General features: G+C 40.3%; 1 protein-coding gene across 1 annotated transcript in view; it reads left to right on the forward strand.

Annotated features, from left to right (window-relative positions):
* The window catches only part of LOC111230651 (venom phosphodiesterase 1-like), a 43,682-nt gene extending 33,050 nt beyond the window's left edge, over window positions 1–10,632 (forward strand). Inside the window, exons 22-25 of the mRNA XM_022757441.1 lie at window positions 4,839–4,916; window positions 5,048–5,180; window positions 9,078–9,234; window positions 10,456–10,632. Coding sequence (XP_022613162.1) covers window positions 4,839–4,916; window positions 5,048–5,180; window positions 9,078–9,234; window positions 10,456–10,629 — 542 coding nt within the window. The 3' untranslated portion in view covers window positions 10,630–10,632. The remainder of the gene's footprint in view (window positions 1–4,838; window positions 4,917–5,047; window positions 5,181–9,077; window positions 9,235–10,455) is intronic.
* Window positions 10,633–19,231: the final 8,599 nt, after the last annotated feature.

Here is a 19,231-nt window from a genome sequence, read left to right on the forward strand (position 1 = left end):
TGTGGTATGAAATGAATCTGCTCAAATTAAATACAAAGTTTATGATTACATTGGTAGGTACAATGATAATAACAGACTTGTAATGACCAACAATATTTGTTTTCACAGGGTGTTCTTGAACTCTTCCATGTGTTGGAGAGATACCAATAAAACAATGTTGTCATAGATTTTTCAAATTAAATTAAATTATGTGGTGAAGACAAACAGAGGGAGCTGGATGGAGTTATGTGTAGCGTACATAAGTGGCCTGGCATCAGTCACAAGCCATTAAGGAAGTTCATTGTAAGGACATGCAGAGTTACGGACCCACAATTGACACTTTGCAACTCTTCCCACCATCAAACTATCAAATTGATCGGAAACAGAGACAAAGGACCCCTCTTCCACAAACAGACCATGCTGTTAGCATTACAGAGAGACACAGAACCAGACCAAAGGTCAAAGGGTCAGCTCCAGAGGATCAACCAATGGACACCAGGCAACTGGAGAATATAGGCAAAATCTCCAGTTTGTAACAATAAGACTCTGTCTAATGATATTTGATTGTTATTTATATAGGACAAGTAACAACAAAAGGACTGATTAACACTAAGGTGTGAATCCTGGCCTCTCTGTGCCATGCATGAACACACACACCAACCTCCCTTCCTCTGTCCCTCTCTAGATAAGAGTCATAAACTACAACCCACATTCCAGTCCTGGGTAGTGACCAGCAGAACTCTCTTCACAGACACAGATCTAAGGAAGAATGTAAAATTAAATATCTAACTGTTCCCTAACTCATGAGATGTTCCTATGCAATAGTTTATCCCAAACTTCAACATGTAGATTTTAAGACAATGTCCTTCATGTGACCATACTGTCAGCATCCTTCACACGAGGTAACACGCACTACATGACATCCAGCATGTCCATATTATTATTATTACAGTCAAAGAACTGCTGCGTAATCCACATTTATAGACTATTAGCTTTGGGAAATGTTTATATTGTTGTTTGATCAGTTAACCACTTGTATCATGATTAATTCCAGGTTTGAAGGATGTAATATGAAATCAACACTCCTATTACTCCTCTCTGCCATTATTAGTGCAAGTAGTTTCATATGTTATTTCATTTAATGTTTTGTGGTCATGGTGGAAGACGGATGTACGAGTTTATAAGTAAACTCTAGAATTAAATTATTCCAAAGTTCAGAGTTATCTCTCCCGCACTAGTCTGACTGGTCAGACTAGTGCGGACTAGAGAGACCAATACATGATGAACTGATGAAGCCGCTTGGATAAGAGGCGAAACGTCTTCCACAGACAAATACAAGTCCAGTTGCCTTCGATTTAATTTGAGAGAGAGATAACTATGACCTGGACGAATGAGAACATTCACAGACAAAGTTCAGAGGGAAATTACTCTCTTCTCCAAGTGGAAACACACAAGAAGATGAGTGACGCCCCTGAAACATGCACCCGCCCCCAGGGGATAAAACAGTTGTGAACAATTCATATAGTTCAGTTCAGAACAGTTCAGAAACAGTTCAGGAGAATCCAGAAAAAGAGAAGAAAGAAAAGAAAGAGAAACCCAAATGACAAGAAGATGCGAGAAGCGAGAAACGATGCAGAAACTAGAAGCTGAGATCTTTGCTCAAAGCCCGGCTCTGTAGCCATGGAAACTCTTAGCTCTAAGCTGCTCGCTACAAACTCATGGCTCTTAGTCATTTTTGCACTTTTCGCGTCTTTTATTTTTCTTTGCCAAAAGCTCCAAGTAACATCATTTTTGTCTACATGCGCAATCTTTTATTTTTATAAGCCAAGTCAAGACCAACTGAACCAAAGCAACAGAAGTGCCTCAGGGTAATTTTGTAACTTTTAATCATCATCAAGTTTTGCTTTTTGAAGATTTTGACAACTTTAGAGTCATCTGGTCAACGCCAGTCTCCTCTGAAGTTATTCAGCCAAAGTGAAGAGCATTAGAGTTTATTTCGCATCAACCCGCAAGAGACACCAACAGATAACATCTGCACGACCGCCTGAAGAGAAGCTGAGAAGAAATCAAGAGTGCCCGAGACAGAGAGTCTCCTGGCAAACTCCACCAGAGCTGAACCGCTGAGACACCGGCAGAATCCGTCATCGTGATAACGGGACACGGCCTCCAGGAGAATCCACCTAGATCCCGCATCTCCAGGGTTACCACGGCAACCACAGCCACCTGGGTTCCAGCCGAGGGTCTTCAGCTACAGCGCAACTCACAGTAGGCCGGTCTTAACACTCTGCTCATGACTGGGTTGATGTCGAAATATAGCAATATTTAATCATCAAACCTAATTCGTAGATGTAGTATCATTAGCTGTATAGTCATAGTGTATAGCCATAACATATTCTCTCCCACCATTGCCAACTCATCACACTGCTCATTTCATTATTATTTTCATCTTTATGATTATTACACCTTGCATTTACTCTGTAGAGAGTAGTTTAGTTAATAAACTCCTTTATTTACACCCAGTTGTTGTCCTGTTGTATTCTTTTGATGTAGAGACTGGAGATCCATTGAATCGAGAAGTCATGGCTTCCGATATGAGATTGATAAATTTGGCAATGAAGTAATTCATTGTTGTCCTCCCAGAGGACTGGTGCCCCATTTCAACAAGAGTAAATTCTAAAATATGGCGTTAACGCTACATATGGGAGTGGTGTTTTCAGAAAGCTTCAGTAATGTCTGACACATTACAAAGGAACTCTTCAGCGTTTGCTCTCTAATAATAAGTATTTCTTGCACACAGTCATTGTGCTTGAGGAGCTGAAGTGGTGTCAGCTGGTGGTTTAGGGTTAGGGTGGCCCTGATTATCCCAGCTCAAAGCTGCTTAAATGACTTTTGAAGTTGGTGCTGTGTATGCTTGACAGGTGTGAGGGATTCCTTTTTAAATGAATTTCTAAAACATTCAGGTCTTAATTTAAGACTTTTAATTATGACCTAGTAGTTAAACATTACTTGACAGCACTTACACCCAGAAAGGACACATCAAATAAAACTGAGGGGTAGAATCCAACAGAGCTATCAGCACAGTTTAGTTTTGTCCCAATTCAGGAACCACAAACTTTAGAGGACATTGTTTAGGTGGAACCGAAATGAGACCATCTGGCCAAAAGATGGTCTTTGCTTTGCATCACCAGCTGTACTCGCCCTTACTATTGCGTTACAAGGCCCTTGGTTTTAACATTTGTACCATTTCTGTACAACCAAGCTAAAACACAATATTTACATTAAATGGAATGTGGACTATGTGAGGAAGCTGGAGCACTTGGGGCCAGTTTAAAAGCAAAACCTTCCTGCCATGAAGTGACGACTGTGCTACTCTTCTACCACCAAACAGAACTTCATTTGTACCGAGGAAAAATGATGCATTTCATGCGAATGCATTCAGACTGTTAACAATGGGATCTTGTGTGCTTGCAAGTGAAATCAGCTGCTACCTGCGAGCCAGGAAAACACATGGCAAAGCATCGGTCTGAGCTGCTGAGGCAAAAGCTGAGACAAAGAAAATTTCCCTTTAAACTAAATCTTGATTCACAAAACAGGAAATTTGAAGTGCACCATTATCTATTCATCCTCCGTCCTCGCGTCTCGCATGTCATGTTTTTGTTTGTTGTCTTCTCTGCTGTTGGGAAAAAAAACACACTCCTTAATTTGTTACTCACCTGTTTCCATTTCCATTTTACAAAATAAATAAAGAAAATGATTCCCTGGGGCATCTGCATCTAACAACAACAAAACATTGGCTGGTAATAATCAGAACATGAGTCATTTCCTACTAGATTAGTTGGTGCAGGTTCACATTTATGAATCATCATAAATTATTACAATCATTACAATTATTTGTATGAAAATGCAAAGACTTGACTCAGAACCCTTTTAAGTCATTTGATTTTTGGCTGCAGTTTCTGTTCTTGTGTTGGATGCAGTTAAATATACAAACATGATACACTGCAGTGTTGACCTAATACTGAGATAATCACTTCAGTGAAACAATAACACCCCAAGGTTTTTCTTCTCTAGAAGTGAGCTGCATTTCTTATGTCTTCATCTCTCAGTCATTTGATGAAACATACTGGCATGAATTTACTGGAAGATTTTTTATTTTTTATCAAAAATTAATTGGTACTTGGGGGCGGCACGGTGGTGCAGTGGTTAGTGCTGTCGCGTCACAGTTGTGCTGTCGCCTCAGTTTCCCGGTTCGAGTCCCGGCTCGGACGCGGGGTCTTTCTGTGTGGAGTTTGCATGTTCTCCCCGTCCCTGTGTGGGTTCTCTCCGGGTACTCCGGCTTCCTCCCACAGTCCAAAGACATGCAAATGGGGATTAGGCTGATTGAATACTCTAAATTGACCATAGGTGTGACTGTGAGAGTGAATGGTTGTCTGTCTCTGTGTGTTTGCCCTGCGATGGACTGGCGACCTGTCCAGGGTGTACCCCGCCTCTCGCCCGAAAGGATGCTGGGATAGGCTCCAGCCCCCCCTGCGACCCTACTAGAGGATAAGCGGTAGAAAATGAATGAATGAATGAATAATTGGTACTTGAAGGCCTAATCGTGCAGTTGTCACATTGGACGCTTGTCAAGCCCAATCAGATAACCCATGAGGGTGGTTTGTTTCTCAGAACAGAGGCAGAGGTTTTAACTGTGCAGAATTGTAAAACATTTCAGAAGGATTGGGTTGGAAATGGAAAACTAATCTTTTACAAGAGCAAATAATTCATATAAAAGATCACAGAACTTACAAAGGTTAGTATTGTGTTGTCTTTACATGTTCGGTAAACAAAAACCCTTGTTTCTTGTGGTGTTTTTGCAGACCTGAATGCAACAGTGGACCAGCAGTACGATGCTCTACTGATGAGTAATGTGGTGCCAATGTATCCCGAGTTTAAGAGTAAGTTACACTGAAAAACTAAACTGCACAGAAATTATGTCAAATTTAAAAAAACTAATTCCTAACATTTCTATTCCTCCTCTCCTCTCCTCTCCTCTCCTATCCTCTCCTATCCTATCCTATCCTCTCAGAGATCTGGTACTACTTCCATAACACCCTATTAAAGAAATATGCCTCTGTCTACAACGGCATAAATGTGGTGATTGGCCCCGTCTTTGATTACAACTACGACGGCCATTACGACACTCCAGAGCAGATCCAGCAGTAAGTTCCCTAGGGAGGATGACGTTACTATGATAACCACTTTTCAACACAGTCTCACATCAGTTCGTGTCCTCAAACACAAAATTGAATCTATGGATTACATGTACCTGGACACGAATTGTCCATGTTTTTCGTGATACATGATAGGAAATGGAAATGCATTTTTTTGAATGAAGCACTACATTAATTAACAGCTGCAAAGTCAACAGGAGGGAGACTGGGATGAATGGCAGGTGTGGAAAATAACGACTTCTCGTGTATTGGCGTCTGGTTCTTGAGTTATATGTAAGTTTTGCTATTGCTACATAGCTAACGTTAGCATTAACAGTTGTTTACTTACAAGTCTAGAGGAAATGTAATGCATTTTGGAGGCTTGTGGTAGGTTAACATTCCCATAAAACTTCCTGTTGGTTTCCTGTCATCAGTTGCCCATCTCAAGTATTGGACTGATGATCTATCCAGGATGTACCTCGCTTTCATCAGCTGAGTGCATGTGGATGGTCCCCAGACTGTCACATCCCCTCCTAGAATATTGAAAAATTAACTGAAATGTTATGATTCCCATTTTTGTTTGTGTCCATTCACACAAACAGAAAAATGGAAGACAAAGTAACAGTGAAGAAATAGCAATAGTTAGATGTGACAATAAAGTCAAGGGAAGTTTTTTATTCCACCTTTCCAACCACCTTGCAATTCAAATTCAATTCAATTATTTAATGACGCAAAAGGCATTTAAAAGGGGTAATTGTAAGTTTTCTCTGCTGCTGAACATTTTTCTTGCCGGGAGGGAGTGGAGGTGATTGTTGCTTGACGAGAGCTTCAGTCACTGTTGTATTTACAAGATGAGGTTATAATACATCTTCAGGGCAGATTGGAGGCTACAGTGAGTCGCTATCGGAAAGTGACGAGCTAGCTGGTTAGCACGCTAACTTCAATAGAATAAAAAAGGCGTGATGAAGACAAGATTTAACATTGTCGTTGCTTTCCACCACTGGAATCCTCTCTTGGTGAGCAAAAGGAATGAAGTTCCATGCTGAACTCACAACGTTTCTTCTAGACTGGTGACTAAACAGCCATTCATGCTAACATTGGCTATGTAGCAATAGCAGAGCTTACAAATAGTTAAGACACAAGAGGAAAGGTAACAAAAATTGATTTGAAAATAAATTAAAAATGAGCTTAGATGTAATGAAACTGATATGATGTATGTACTGTATATGATGCTTCTTCCCCATGTTTATTTTTCACTCTGAGACTTTGAGCACACCTGTCCCAGAAGAAGGGCTGGAAGATTCATAATGTGGCATCAGGATTTTAAGTCTTGATGGGACAGGAGTCATTCTAGCTTGTTCCTTGGTCTTAAACGTCAAGAATTTAAGGCGAGCACTGATTTTAAAAATGTTTTTTAGTGAATTTCTTTCTTTCTTTCTTTTTTTTTTTTGCCACAATCATTTTTCCAGGTTTGTGTTTTTTTTCATCTGTGTTGGGTCTGAGCTCTGCCTCATGAGTGGGACACTATATGTTGTTTATCAATTTATTGGCCTGCAGGAAAGTTGTTGGCTAGGTTGCCTTGTGCTGACCTGGTGCTGGGAGCTTTGTTGCTACCTGAAGAGCTGAGAGGGGAGAAGGAGCTGCTGCTCCTAAGTCAGCCAAGGAGAGAAGAGAAAGAACAGAGAAGGAGATCTGGTTTTGTCTGGTGACACCTTGGGGGGTCATATGTCACACACTGGTCAACACTGACTGGTCAGTGAGGTCCCTGGGGGCGGGTCGTCCCCAGGAGTGAACGGTGAGGAACTTTGGGGAAGTGAGTTCTATTGTCTGTTCAATCAGGAAAGATTAATTTGCTTAACGAATAAACTTTTATTGGCATATGCAAAGAGATATAACAGTTGCTGGCGGTTAGACCCCATCGTGATGTTATTATATGTGATAAGGGGGTGAGGCTCTAGACGCTGGTGTTGGTCCTGGAGATAGGAAGAGGAGAAGCTGGAGATCTGCATGTGAATAGAGTGATGATGAGCTTGGCCTGACTGGATATGAAGACTGGTGCTGAAAGGGGGGGAGGAGGGTCACAGCAACCGCACTGAAATAAAAGCTGACAACGGGAGAGAGAGGAGAATAGATTTTAAAGCATGACTGGGACAACTTGATTGGCAGTATGAGATCATGGCGGGATGTGATTGGTTCCTGAGCAACTGAAATCAGCTGAAGGAGATTAGAGATAATCTTCCTGATTGAACTTGCTCTGAGCTTCATTAGAACAAAGAACATGTCGTCTTCACCAGTTTGAGTCACAACATCTGTATAAACAACCCCTAGAGGCAAGTGTATTTTTTTTTTCCTGGGAAGAAATTAAAAAAAAAAAAAAAAACCTTTTCAACTTGCTTCTCTATGGTTGTTCTCACAGATAAATAAAAAACTTATAAATATTTTTATTTATTTATTTTTATGGGCTTTTTATGCCTTTATTGATAGTACAGTAGAGAGAGACAGGAAATGGGGAGGCAGAGAGAGGGGGAATGACATGCAGTAAAGGGCCGTCCGATACGGGATTCGAACCAGGGCCGACTGCAGCGAGGACTGTAGACTCTGCATATGGGGCACCTGCTCAACCCACTGCGACACTTGACGCCCCTTATTTAGCTATTTAAAAAAAATCACTTAACTCTCAGGAATTCACACCATGGCTTTTTTGTAAAAGTAGTTCCAATCAACAGTTTGGAACATGATTAAATTGCAGACAATCATAACAACAATGCTCATGGATCAGGCTACATTACCAGTTACTGTTGAAACTAAGCAAACTTTGGGTTAAAATGACTACACACACACACACACACACACACACACACACACACACACACACACACACACACACTCTTTTTTCTTTCTCCTGTAAGTGCCAATGCTGTAAGAACTATAATGCACCACTCTGACATATCCCAACACTGGATCTTAGCTCAGTTCAAATCAATCAAAAAGCAGCTTTTTCTGAATATGAACAGCTACAAGGAAAGAAAAACATTAAAAACTCACATCATCATGCGGGACAAAATGTAAGCTCTCATCACCACTGTTTTGTTTTTAAGTGCCTGACTTGGTAATTATCAAGCGCTGATGCCGCCTACTTGTTTCAGTATATGTTGATGGTAAAGATAAGTCTAGGCTTTCTTTGGAAAAGGAAAAGCCCCACCCTCCGCCCCCACCCAGTACATTTTCTCTTGAATTTCATATTTAATCAAAGCTAAGTTATGGCTTTTGTTTATTTCCTACTTTGTTCACACGAAGTTCACTTTGTCAGTAAATTGACTGACTTATTGTCGATTGGTTTGTGGTCACACAACGAGACGACCATAAACGTGGGTTAGGTGTCGCCTCCACTTTCTTGTTTCAGCGACTCTTGATGATGACTCCAGGTGCAGGGTTTCTACAGTGTTTAAGAGAAATGTCGTCTTTACTGTGAGACACAGAATGCAGCGTGTTGCATCTGACCAACTGAGAGCCATTGCAAAGTGCTGCTGAGCTAACCATCGACATAAATGTAGATGAAAACAAATGAAAGAAATGTGTACTTGTGGTCTGGTCTTTTTATTTGTTTTTTTGGTTCAGGGCTCTTAGTTCCACTGGGGCGAGGACTGAGGTCTGGAAACACTCTCGCCCACAATCAGTGCTGGACCTCGCTGATGCACCTGTGTCTGAATGGGATCAAACCCCTGATGCCAGGTTCAACCAGGATAGAAAGCCTAAAACCTGAAGCGTGGGAGCTGCAGCACATTAACACCCACACTATTGGAAATTAAATGGTCATCACAACTGGCTGGAGGGTTTTACTGAATTACACAGCACTTGGGATGATTCTGCTCATGAATAAAACTGTGGATTTTTGTGTGATTCAAGGTTTGTGTCTGGCACCAACATCTCCATCCCCACACATTACTTTGCGGTGCTGACCAGCTGCAGGGACTCGGCCCAATCAGTGACCACCTGCATGGGCGAGCTGCAGACCGTGTCCTTCCTGCTGCCTCACAGACCCAACAACTCAGAAAGCTGCAAAGTAAGAAAATCACAATGTCACAGTTGACCTTTTTGTGACTCAGCTGTATCCAGTTTTTTATTTATGTGTTTATTGTCTTGCCTCTAAGAGCCACTTCACACTGGAGCAGACAAACTGAAAGTCTTTGTATGACTCATTACAAAACTGCCTCCCTGCTGTCTGCCTTTCATGCTGGCTTCTCCTGAACAAAACAGCAGTGTGCTCTCCTCCTGTTGCATGTGAAGTGGTGATGATATTTCCATTTACTGACACACGGGAGCAGTGAAGCCAGATCAAATAATAACAAAGAGTTCAAACGAACTATGCAACATTGTGTTGCAGAGCCATAAATGGAAGTCTGTTGTTGGTTACATGTTTGGCAAAGAACCAGATTCCTTCCACACAAATACTGAAATAAAATACTCAAGTCCAAGTGACCTAGTGCTAAACCAGCTTGTTCATCTCATCCCACAATTTAAATTTCTACAGGTGGCATTAGAGGTAAGGCCATAGGAGAGGATTCATCCTCTCAAGCATAAATGCATTTAGTTTTTTCCACATGATAGCTTAAAGTTAAAAGGAGCTTGACTGATGTTCAATATGCAAGTTTTAATTCCAGGAAAAAAGCACCTGTATCTAAAATGAAAATTACTGAGAGGTAAAGAAAGAGGAAGTATCCAATAGAGTAAGAGTAAATTATTGAATTACTATGGAAAAAAGCATGAATGTGCCCTGTAGACACCATGGTTCATTAGATTTTGATATTTTCATACATAAAGTGCAAATTTAAGTCCAAGGATGGGCCTGTAAGAAAGCTCTAAAGTCTCAGTAGAGTGAAAATATTGGCACTAGAGGAATAATTAGGGAGTTAACAAAATCACTTCAAATCATCCTCTGGGGACCATGAATGTCTACACCAAGTTTTATGATCAGGCCAGAACCTTTTGAGCAGTCAACAGAAATCAGCCAGAACTGGAGATGTGAGTGTTGGAAAAACAGAAAAATCAACAGTTGAAATGACATTGTAATCCTTACATTATGATTCTAGTAAGGCAAAATTGACAAATCCTAACCAAGGTAGGAATTATTACTTTATTATAGGCTGAAATTGTTCTTTTTTGAAAACAGAAAACAACAGAAAGAAGAAAAGTAGCCGCAATTAAGAGACTGATTAGTTTACCTTTGTTCAAACAGTCAAATTTAAAGTAATTTTTGTCACTTTTGTCAATGTTGCATTGCCAGAGCACAGGAGACGAATCTTACTGGGTGGAGGATCACATGTGGTTCCATCAATCACGAGTCAGAGACGTTGAGTGGATCACGGGACTGGACTTTTACCAAGGCAGCAATCGACCAATCCCAGAGCTGCTGAGGGTGAAGACCCGTCCCACAGCTGCCATTCACAGGAAACGTTGAAAGTAATCTCCATAAAAAAAACAAATATACAGTTTAGGAATATACTGTATGTGAAAACCAATATTTAAATTCATGTTCAATATTTGTAAAATTCTTCATAATTAGTTTTAAATTGCGTCATCCAGCAGGATAACATTGTTTATTTATTAACTTTTTAGTTTTTAATCTGATCATTTTATTTTTATTATATATATTTTATTGAATCTTATTATGTTCCTATTGTCATGATTTCTTAATCTGTTGATTTTGTATTAACTCTATATTTAAAGGATTATTTCATGCAAAGGCCAAATGAGACAAGACAAGATGGGTTCATCTCGTCTGTTTCAGTTCCTTTAAATAGAAGAAAAACAAATCTATCTTTTCATTGCTGGACGTTTGATGGTCATGCACTTTTTTTTTTATCAGTTTGAGAAAATACTGAATATATTTTGTATACTGTACCAAGAATTAGAACAGTGTCCACTAAATTCAAGAGATATTGCTGTTGTATTCTTTCAAATATGTTTTTCATAGCACTGATGAGCACAAATGGAACTCCATTCACTTCCACTTACTTGGTGGCAGCAGAGGTTTTAGAGCTGGATGTCTCATTTAGGAAGTAAAACTGAAATTGATATGAGATACCACTCGTGGTCAGTGACATTCAACTGTATGTTTTTATCATCTGGGTAAAATGACGTCATGAGGACGCCGTCAACAAAGGTGTGACCCTTCGTAGTCATCTTAGACCATGAAGAACGAACCAAAATGAGACTGTGTCTGGTCTGGTCTGTTATTTCCTTTATGTCACCAGCTGTGCCTGCCCTTACCATTGTTCTTGTCGCCTAGCAACCTTGACAATAGGTAATTTTTTTCACAAAAAGTTGTGAGCTGAAACCCAATACCTACATTTAAAAGTGTAATCCTCAGGCTGTCTGTCGGTGTTGTTTGCTGCCAAATTATTTTCATTACCAGCGCGCAATGAATCTTGGGAAAGGTTGGGCTATGAAGGATCCACTCATTGGATCCTTCGTTGCCCAGGAAAAGAAGGACACCTCTCTGCCGCCTTTGAAGGAGCCTTCGAAATAGAACAGCCTAGTCGTGCTGCTGTGGCGCAACACATTAATATTTTGTTCTGTTCTGTTAATAAGTCACTGAAATCCAACGTCTTCCAAATGTGTCCAAACATCTGCTGAGCGTCTTCTGAACATCTGCTAAATATCCCAGCGTCAGTTACCCAATGATGGATTTTCTTTTCCAACCAAAATTTAGCGTCTGTCCAACATTTGAGTCTTAAGAGTCCAACGTCTTTCTGACGTAACATTGACGTCTGGTGACTGCTGGACTGCAACAGTCATTGTTGTTGTTAAATAAAAGACTATTATTTTAGCTTCAGGATTTTTGCAAATTACAAACAGTAGTCCTTTTCCTGTTTTGGTTCATCCATGTATCCACAGATTTGTGTCTGTATCTCGCCACTGGCTGATTCACTTCCTTCTTGAAACACAACGCTGCAGGCTGACTGCTGGAATTAAGGATTTATAAATAGATATGTGAAGCAATTTTGGGAAACCACAAACTTGAAAAGGATCCAGGGATGAAGGTGGATTTTCTGCAAAATATGAAGGAAGCTAATTTAATATGTTTTATTCACTGAAATGTTTGGATGTACCAGCCTATTTAGCCTCAAAAAGTACAAGTCCTGTCGTCCTACTGAAGACTTTTTAAGCCGACACTGGGTTAAATAATGATACCTGCTCTAGCCAGTCCAACCATACTTGAATCCAAGTGAAAATAATACGGCAACTACAGTGCTCCTTCACCTCTTCCATAGAAATGCATTTCATTACTGATCTGTACTTGTTGAGGTTAAGTTTTCCAGTGCTGTATGCTGTTCTTAAGAAACATGTTACATATTGATGGAATGTACATTAGTTACTATTGATAAACAGATTTCTAGTGAAGGGCTGACTTTCATACAGGATAAACCTACTTGTTCTTGCTCTGATACACAAACAGGAAAAAATATTTTAAACAACAATTAACCAAATGGAAAACACTCACAAGGTTTTAAGTGATCACTGCAGCAGGCAAAAAGATTTAATAGGTAACCCAGGGCTTACATTCACTACTTTATTACAAACAGTTGCTTGGATATTGCGGTGAATGAGCGAAGCATTTATGTCACAGGGAGGTGTTCAGGGTGGAGGCTGTTCTCCCGTAAAACATGTCATCTGTGCAAGCAGTCTAGTCAGATGTAGGGGGATTGGGGTGGATGAATGGGTCAACAAAGCACAGGGCTTTGAAGAGTGCTGTGCAGTTCTCATTTGAAAACAAGAGTCATTTTTTCTTGGTTTCATATCCTCTAACCCAAACCACAACGTTTTTCTAGACTGGAGGTCAGCAACTGGTGGCCAAATCTGGCTTGTCAGCAACATCTGGCCTGCCAGATTTTTTTGATGATGTAATTTTCTTTTTTATTTTACAATATTGGATTTAGAGTTCCACATTATTTCCCACATAATCTACCCTCGCCTGAACAATGCTTATTATCCATTTTGAGAGTGAATGAAAGACACAAGCAGTCACGGATTGCACCGTAGGCTGCACTGTAGCCCGCACAGCACCTAGTGCTAAAATAGATCTACATCATGACAGCAAGGGTTACCGACAGAATCACTTCCTCTTTAGTGATTTTTCCTAGAAATAAAAGTGTGATAACTGTGAGCTTTTATTCTGAAAAGTTCTATCATGAAGTTTTAAAGGGCCTGTTGCTTGCTTGACAGACATCTGAAATAGCGGACATACAATGTGTGATGTAAAAAAATATAAGACCAGTTCAGTAAATCAGTATAATGCACAATATTCCAGTTTCATTTTTATCAATCAAGTTTTTAAATTGTCCTTTGATTAATTTCTGGTCACCATCTAATGGATTAAGTAAAAACTGGCCCAATGCCAAACTTACTTGCCAAACCCTCTCCTTGACCTAACAATGACCATTCCATAAGGTTAGGGTTAGTGATAGTAACCATGACAACAAAAGTCCGGTTCTCTGGGTCATTTGAGGAGACTATCGATCGAAATAAAAACACAGCCTAATTGAAAACTGTTTCAATATTCTGATGTTTGTGTTTTGACATGAAAGTTAGTGTTAGCTTCAGTTGAACACATGGACGCTTGTTAACACTTTACCTTTGTGAATTCATGGTCAGTCATCTTTCCCTTTCTGGGTCAAAATTTCTAAAATTGAGTCAATAAAATCCAGGTATATCTCCATTTACCTGATCAGTTTGTGAGAGAATGATCTGCCCTTAACGTGTGTGTTGGTCACAAATCACCAGAGGGATTTATTAGTGTAGATTGGGGTTTGACTTGTTTTTGGATAAGGTAAAGTGAGAGGAGACATGCCGTATTTTCAAGTGTAGAAATTCTGGATATAGGCCTACAGTCTAATATGTTTACACGCAGGGATCGTACAATACGCAGATTATTTCTATGATTATCTTTTGTGACACTTTGTTTTATAACAGCTGAAGCACTGCTGATGTCACTCTCCTGTTCTGTCACACTTGACTAGTTTCACTACTTAACTGGCAAAGGTGTAATTCATTCTGTGTTAGCATCTTACCACATTGTTATTTTTATCTTCAATGGTTCATAAATAGTGTCTGATTTTCTTCTACAATGGAAAAGTCTGCCAGAGGGGAAATATAATGATGACATGATAATTATGATACCGCTCTTTGAATGATTCACCGGCTGCAGAAGTGATGACTGACTGAGATAAACTCACACTACATTTATAGTGGTGTGTCCATGTAGCCCTCATCACAACAGTCATTTTAGGTGAAACCCCTCTTGGAAATGTATTTTTATACATATCTGAGTGACTAAGTGCGTGTGTGTGTGGGAGACAGCAAGTCAAGTCAAAAGACCGATGTCCAACACGCGTGGACTCATAGACGACTCATACACTCATGAGGTAAAGTCGTGTGAGCCGATCGTTATAATCTGTCAGCAGCAGTCTTTTTTTTTAAGAGCAGCAGTGAGAGAGAGACAGGAAGGTTGGGGTGGGGGGGGGGGGAGACGCAGCAAAGGGCTGCGGGTTGGACCTGGACCCAGGCTGCTGAGGTAAGGTCTGAGTGTTAACGGTATGCGCTCTACCAGGTGAGCCACAAGGCGCCCCATCCTCAGCAGTCTTCACATCCTTTGGTTCAGTGGAAATAGAAATAACACAGTGTTAAAATACTCTGTCACAAATGGAAGATTTCTTAAATAAAAGAAAAGTATTTTCTGCAAATGTGCATTTTAATATACATATAATATATATAATATAGTCGTCATTATGAACAGTCCTTACTGTGCTTTACTGTGTTGATGGATTTATGTATAGGGGCAGTAATAATAATAACAATAATAAATAATAATGATAAACACAAAAAGAAATTAAACCAGACAAGGCAAAAAGAGCACAGAGGAAGTTAAAACAATTAAATGACAAGGAGCAAATAATAGCAATAAAACCATATGGCTTTGATATCAAAAGCCCAGTCATTTATTGTCAGAGGCTGGGGCCTGGGATTAGCAGGGCTCCATCTGTGGATCTTAATGGACTAGAAAATACATAACAGGTCAGAAAACCAGACTGACTAATCACATCGTAAAGCATGAACAACCTTTAGGCGTTCGTTGAAAAGTGACAATAGCTGTAGGATAAAAGTACCAAAAATACACCAGAAGTTTAAAGAAGTATCATTTGTTGTCAGTTAAACAACATCTGCTTTATGTTTACAATTGGACACCACTGTGGAGGCCTAGAAGACACACAGGAAATGTGTAAATGTACACAATAAATTGAAAAAAAGAAACTAAAATCTGAATTAGGAAAATGTATATTTTGCAAAATAGACAAATTAGTAAAAAGAAAACTAGAGTTAAATGGCCGAGGGCAAATAGCAAGAAAGAATGGGAGTCAGTCAATAGAGATTTGTCAGTAATTTTAAGCGGACTAGGAGGAAATGCAAGCGAAAGACTAGAGAAGATGGGAGATATAATTTACTCCTATGGTGCAGAAAGATTTGGGGTGCAAGACAGAAAGAGGGTTGAAAGAGCACAGTTAGTTAAGTCCAGATGGCAAAGGAAAATGGAGTAATTAGTTAAGGAAAGAAGACAATTAAGAAAGCAGTGGAAAAGAGCAACTGAGGAAGAGAGGGGGGGGATTAATGTGTTGCAAGAAGATTTGAGAGGCAGGCTAGCAGTACTTAGAAGGGCTGAATATCTTAGGAAAAAGAGAAAGAAGAAAGAGTATGTAAGAACAGCGTTTTACACGGACCCTTTCAAGTTCGTTAAAGGATTGTTTAACTAGGAAAAGGGAGGACAGCTTAAGCCAACAAAGTCAGAAGTAGAAAAGTATCTAAGAAACACGTATTCAGATTTTGAGCAGAATAGAGTAATAGGCCTCCCACCTGGCATGCCACCAGTAGGAAAGATAGATCATGAGATGGATGTTAGACCACCCAGGGGGAAGGAGGTTGAGGAGGTAGTCAGGCGTGCAAAGGCTTCTTCGGCCCCAGGGCCAAATGGAGTCCCCTACCGGGTTTATAAAAGCACACCTGATATCCTAAAGTTTTTGTGGAGGCAGTTAAGAATAGTTTGGGAGAAACAGGTTATTCCTAGAGCATGGCGTAGGGCAGGAGATGTTTTTATTCCAAAGGAGAAGGAATCCTCAGACCTGAGTCAGTTTCGAATGATCTCTCTCCTAAATGTAGAGTGGAAGATCTTCTTTAGCGTAGTCGCATTTAGAAAGGAATAGCTTAATAGATACTGCAGTACAGAAGGCAGGACTACCAGGTTTCGCAGGGTGTTTAGAGCACACTAGCATGATTTGGCATCAAATTCAGGCAGCCAAGACAGAAAAAAGAGACTTGCATGTCATATTCTTGGATTTAGCAAATGCGTTTGGTTCAGTGCCACATAGCCTTATTTGGGAGGCATTTGATTATTTTAGAGTGCCTGGAGTAGTGGTTAATTTAGTTAAGTCATATTTCCAAGATATTAGAGCTATCGCTCTAAGTACAGCGCAGGCTTTACAACAGGATGGCAGGCTAGAAATGAGGCATTATGGCAGGGTGCACGATTTCTCCATTGGCATTCACAATGGCGATGAGGTAATCATTACGGGTCTCTTCTAGTGGTTGTGGTGGAGAGAGGCGGCAGGATGGATGCGCCTTACACCATTAGGGCCTACATGGATGACATGACGTTGATTAACTACAGCGTGCCAGTATGAAAAGAGTACTTGAGAGACTTAATAAAAACTTAAAGTGGGCTAGTATGAAAATCAAGCCTAGTAAGTCTAGAATGATCTCAATAAGTAGAGGGAAGTTAATTGATAGGAAGTTGTAATAGGAGCATGAGAGGAAACAACCAATAATTAGGGAAAAATCGTAGATCCAGTCAGCAAGATCCAGTCAGTGGATTTGGATTAGAAGAAGTAATGGTAGCTGGGGGCCCAGCAGGGGGAGCACTCTAGGATAGACAGACTTTTAGGAGAAGCAAGGAAGAAATCCAGGAAGAGGATAAGTGTTTTTAATGTGGTGGGTGTGGCCTGTGTGAGCCTCTTTGAGACCATGCGGTAGTCCAGGTGAGGTGGCCTGATATTGTTTTGTTTGCATTGTTTGAATTGGTTTGTAGTGTGTCTTTGGCTGTTTAGGTGAGTTTGTTTATTTTAGGTGCATTTGTTGGAGAGGTGGGGGGGGGGGGTAGAGCACAGCCTATCGAGTGGGGGAGAGCTAGCCCAAAAAGGCACCTCTCCCTGACTCTACCTCCCTCATTCAAAATGGCCGCCACTTTCTCCAACTGGTTAGGGGAGTTTGTTTGCTGAATCTGCTGGTGTGTTTTGTCCTAGTTGGTGATGTTGTTTGTGGTAGCATAGGCAAGGTAAAGGAGAAAATAGTGGTGGTGTGAGGAGCAGTGATGGCTGGCATTAGGGGAGTGACTCTGGGACGCCAGTGATCACTGTCTAGCCTCCTGGAGGTGTCGTGGGACCAACTAGACGAAACACTGGTGAAAGGAGGTTCCCACCTGATGACCCCAAAGACATGTTAGTTATCACTGCTCATTAGTCTGTGTAGCTGAATTAATAGTTATCATAGGACTTAGGATGTTACGCTTAGGGAGCTATTCACTGAGTCTGGTCCAGTTTCTGTACCAAGTTTCTTGTGTTTACCTTAAATTAAATGAAATCAATAAAAATAATGAATGCAGATAAAAATAGGGAATAAAAATAAAGAGAGGGAAAGAGAGAGAATTCGTAAACAATTTAAATATGTGTTAATCTATTATCATAATTTTTTTAATTTAAATGTATGTATTTTCTCTGTCCCTTTGGTTCCTCTATACCCAACACTGCATCTGCTAATATCTGATGTTCAGCATCAAAGCGGACACTGAATTGCCTCCCACTCACATCCTCAGTCAGTGTATTCTGCCAGGAAAAAGATGTTGTTAGCGTCATAAAATCTCTCATTACCTGAAAGCTACGATTTAGGCTTGGCTAATTGCACAAGCTGCATGCACATCTACAGTTTAACATCACGAAGTGGTTCCTGCCCCGCTGTTTGATCAAATCACTAGTGGTGAACAGTGCATTAGGATAAAACATGTCATATGAGTAGTAAATATTGCCTTCACAGATGAGTGGTTGCTTCTTGGAAAACCCTTCACACAGGATCTGTTTTATTCCTCCACATGAAAGGGTCCACTTGTTTTGTGTTTATTTGTGATTTGAGTCCCAGGGGACAACTTAAGGTAGGCTATAAATATCATGTTAACATTTTCCATTGAAAACGCAATCTTTTCAGTGACGACAATATGTGTCGTCATCATGTTTACTTTGAATTTTTATTTGCCATTACCGGCCCTAAACTTGATATTTATTTTTTAGTACAAATGGGCACAGAAACAATAAGCAGAGCAGCAGATCCCAGGTTTGACCCCTGGCGACTGGAACCCTTACTGCATGTTTCTTCCTCCACTTTCCTTTTCAAAGAACAGCATAAATCCCTCCCAAAAATAACTTTTAAAAAAAAGAAATGCCTTAAGTTTGCAGTTCATAATTTATCCCTTTTTTCCAGATCTCAAATTAAAACTTCAACTTAAGCTTTGTTTAGCTTTGTGTCAACAGTATGTATGCCTAACACTTGAACATGAACTGGAATGCTTACTGTGCGCCAGACCCCCCCAACACCAGTGTTTGTGTTTAACATAGTTAATGTTCAAAAGGTTTGGGTGGTAATGTAAGCAAATATGCCTGCATTATTTTGATTTGAGGTCTTTAATTTCTCAGTGGATGAAATGTGTTCACTTCCCAATGTTGAACTGATGGCTAGTTAATGAAATTCACAGCAAATGTTTGAAGAACTTATTTTCCTCTGTTGGGTGGGAGAGAGATTTTGACACAATCCGTGTTTCCATGACTCAGGCTTGACCGCAGTCGAGAGTTTCCTTCCAGACTCCTTCCAGACTGCAGCCACTTTCTACAACCACTCCTGTTGCACTATGCCAACTGAATCAGCTGGAAGATTAGCAGCCAGGCCCAGAAAAAGACAGAAGTGGA

The sequence above is a fragment of the Seriola dumerili genome, unplaced genomic scaffold (genome assembly GCF_002260705.1).
Source record: "Seriola dumerili isolate Sdu_G_001 unplaced genomic scaffold, Sdu_1.0 BDQW01000276.1, whole genome shotgun sequence".
Classification (NCBI taxonomy): domain Eukaryota; kingdom Metazoa; phylum Chordata; class Actinopteri; order Carangiformes; family Carangidae; genus Seriola; species Seriola dumerili.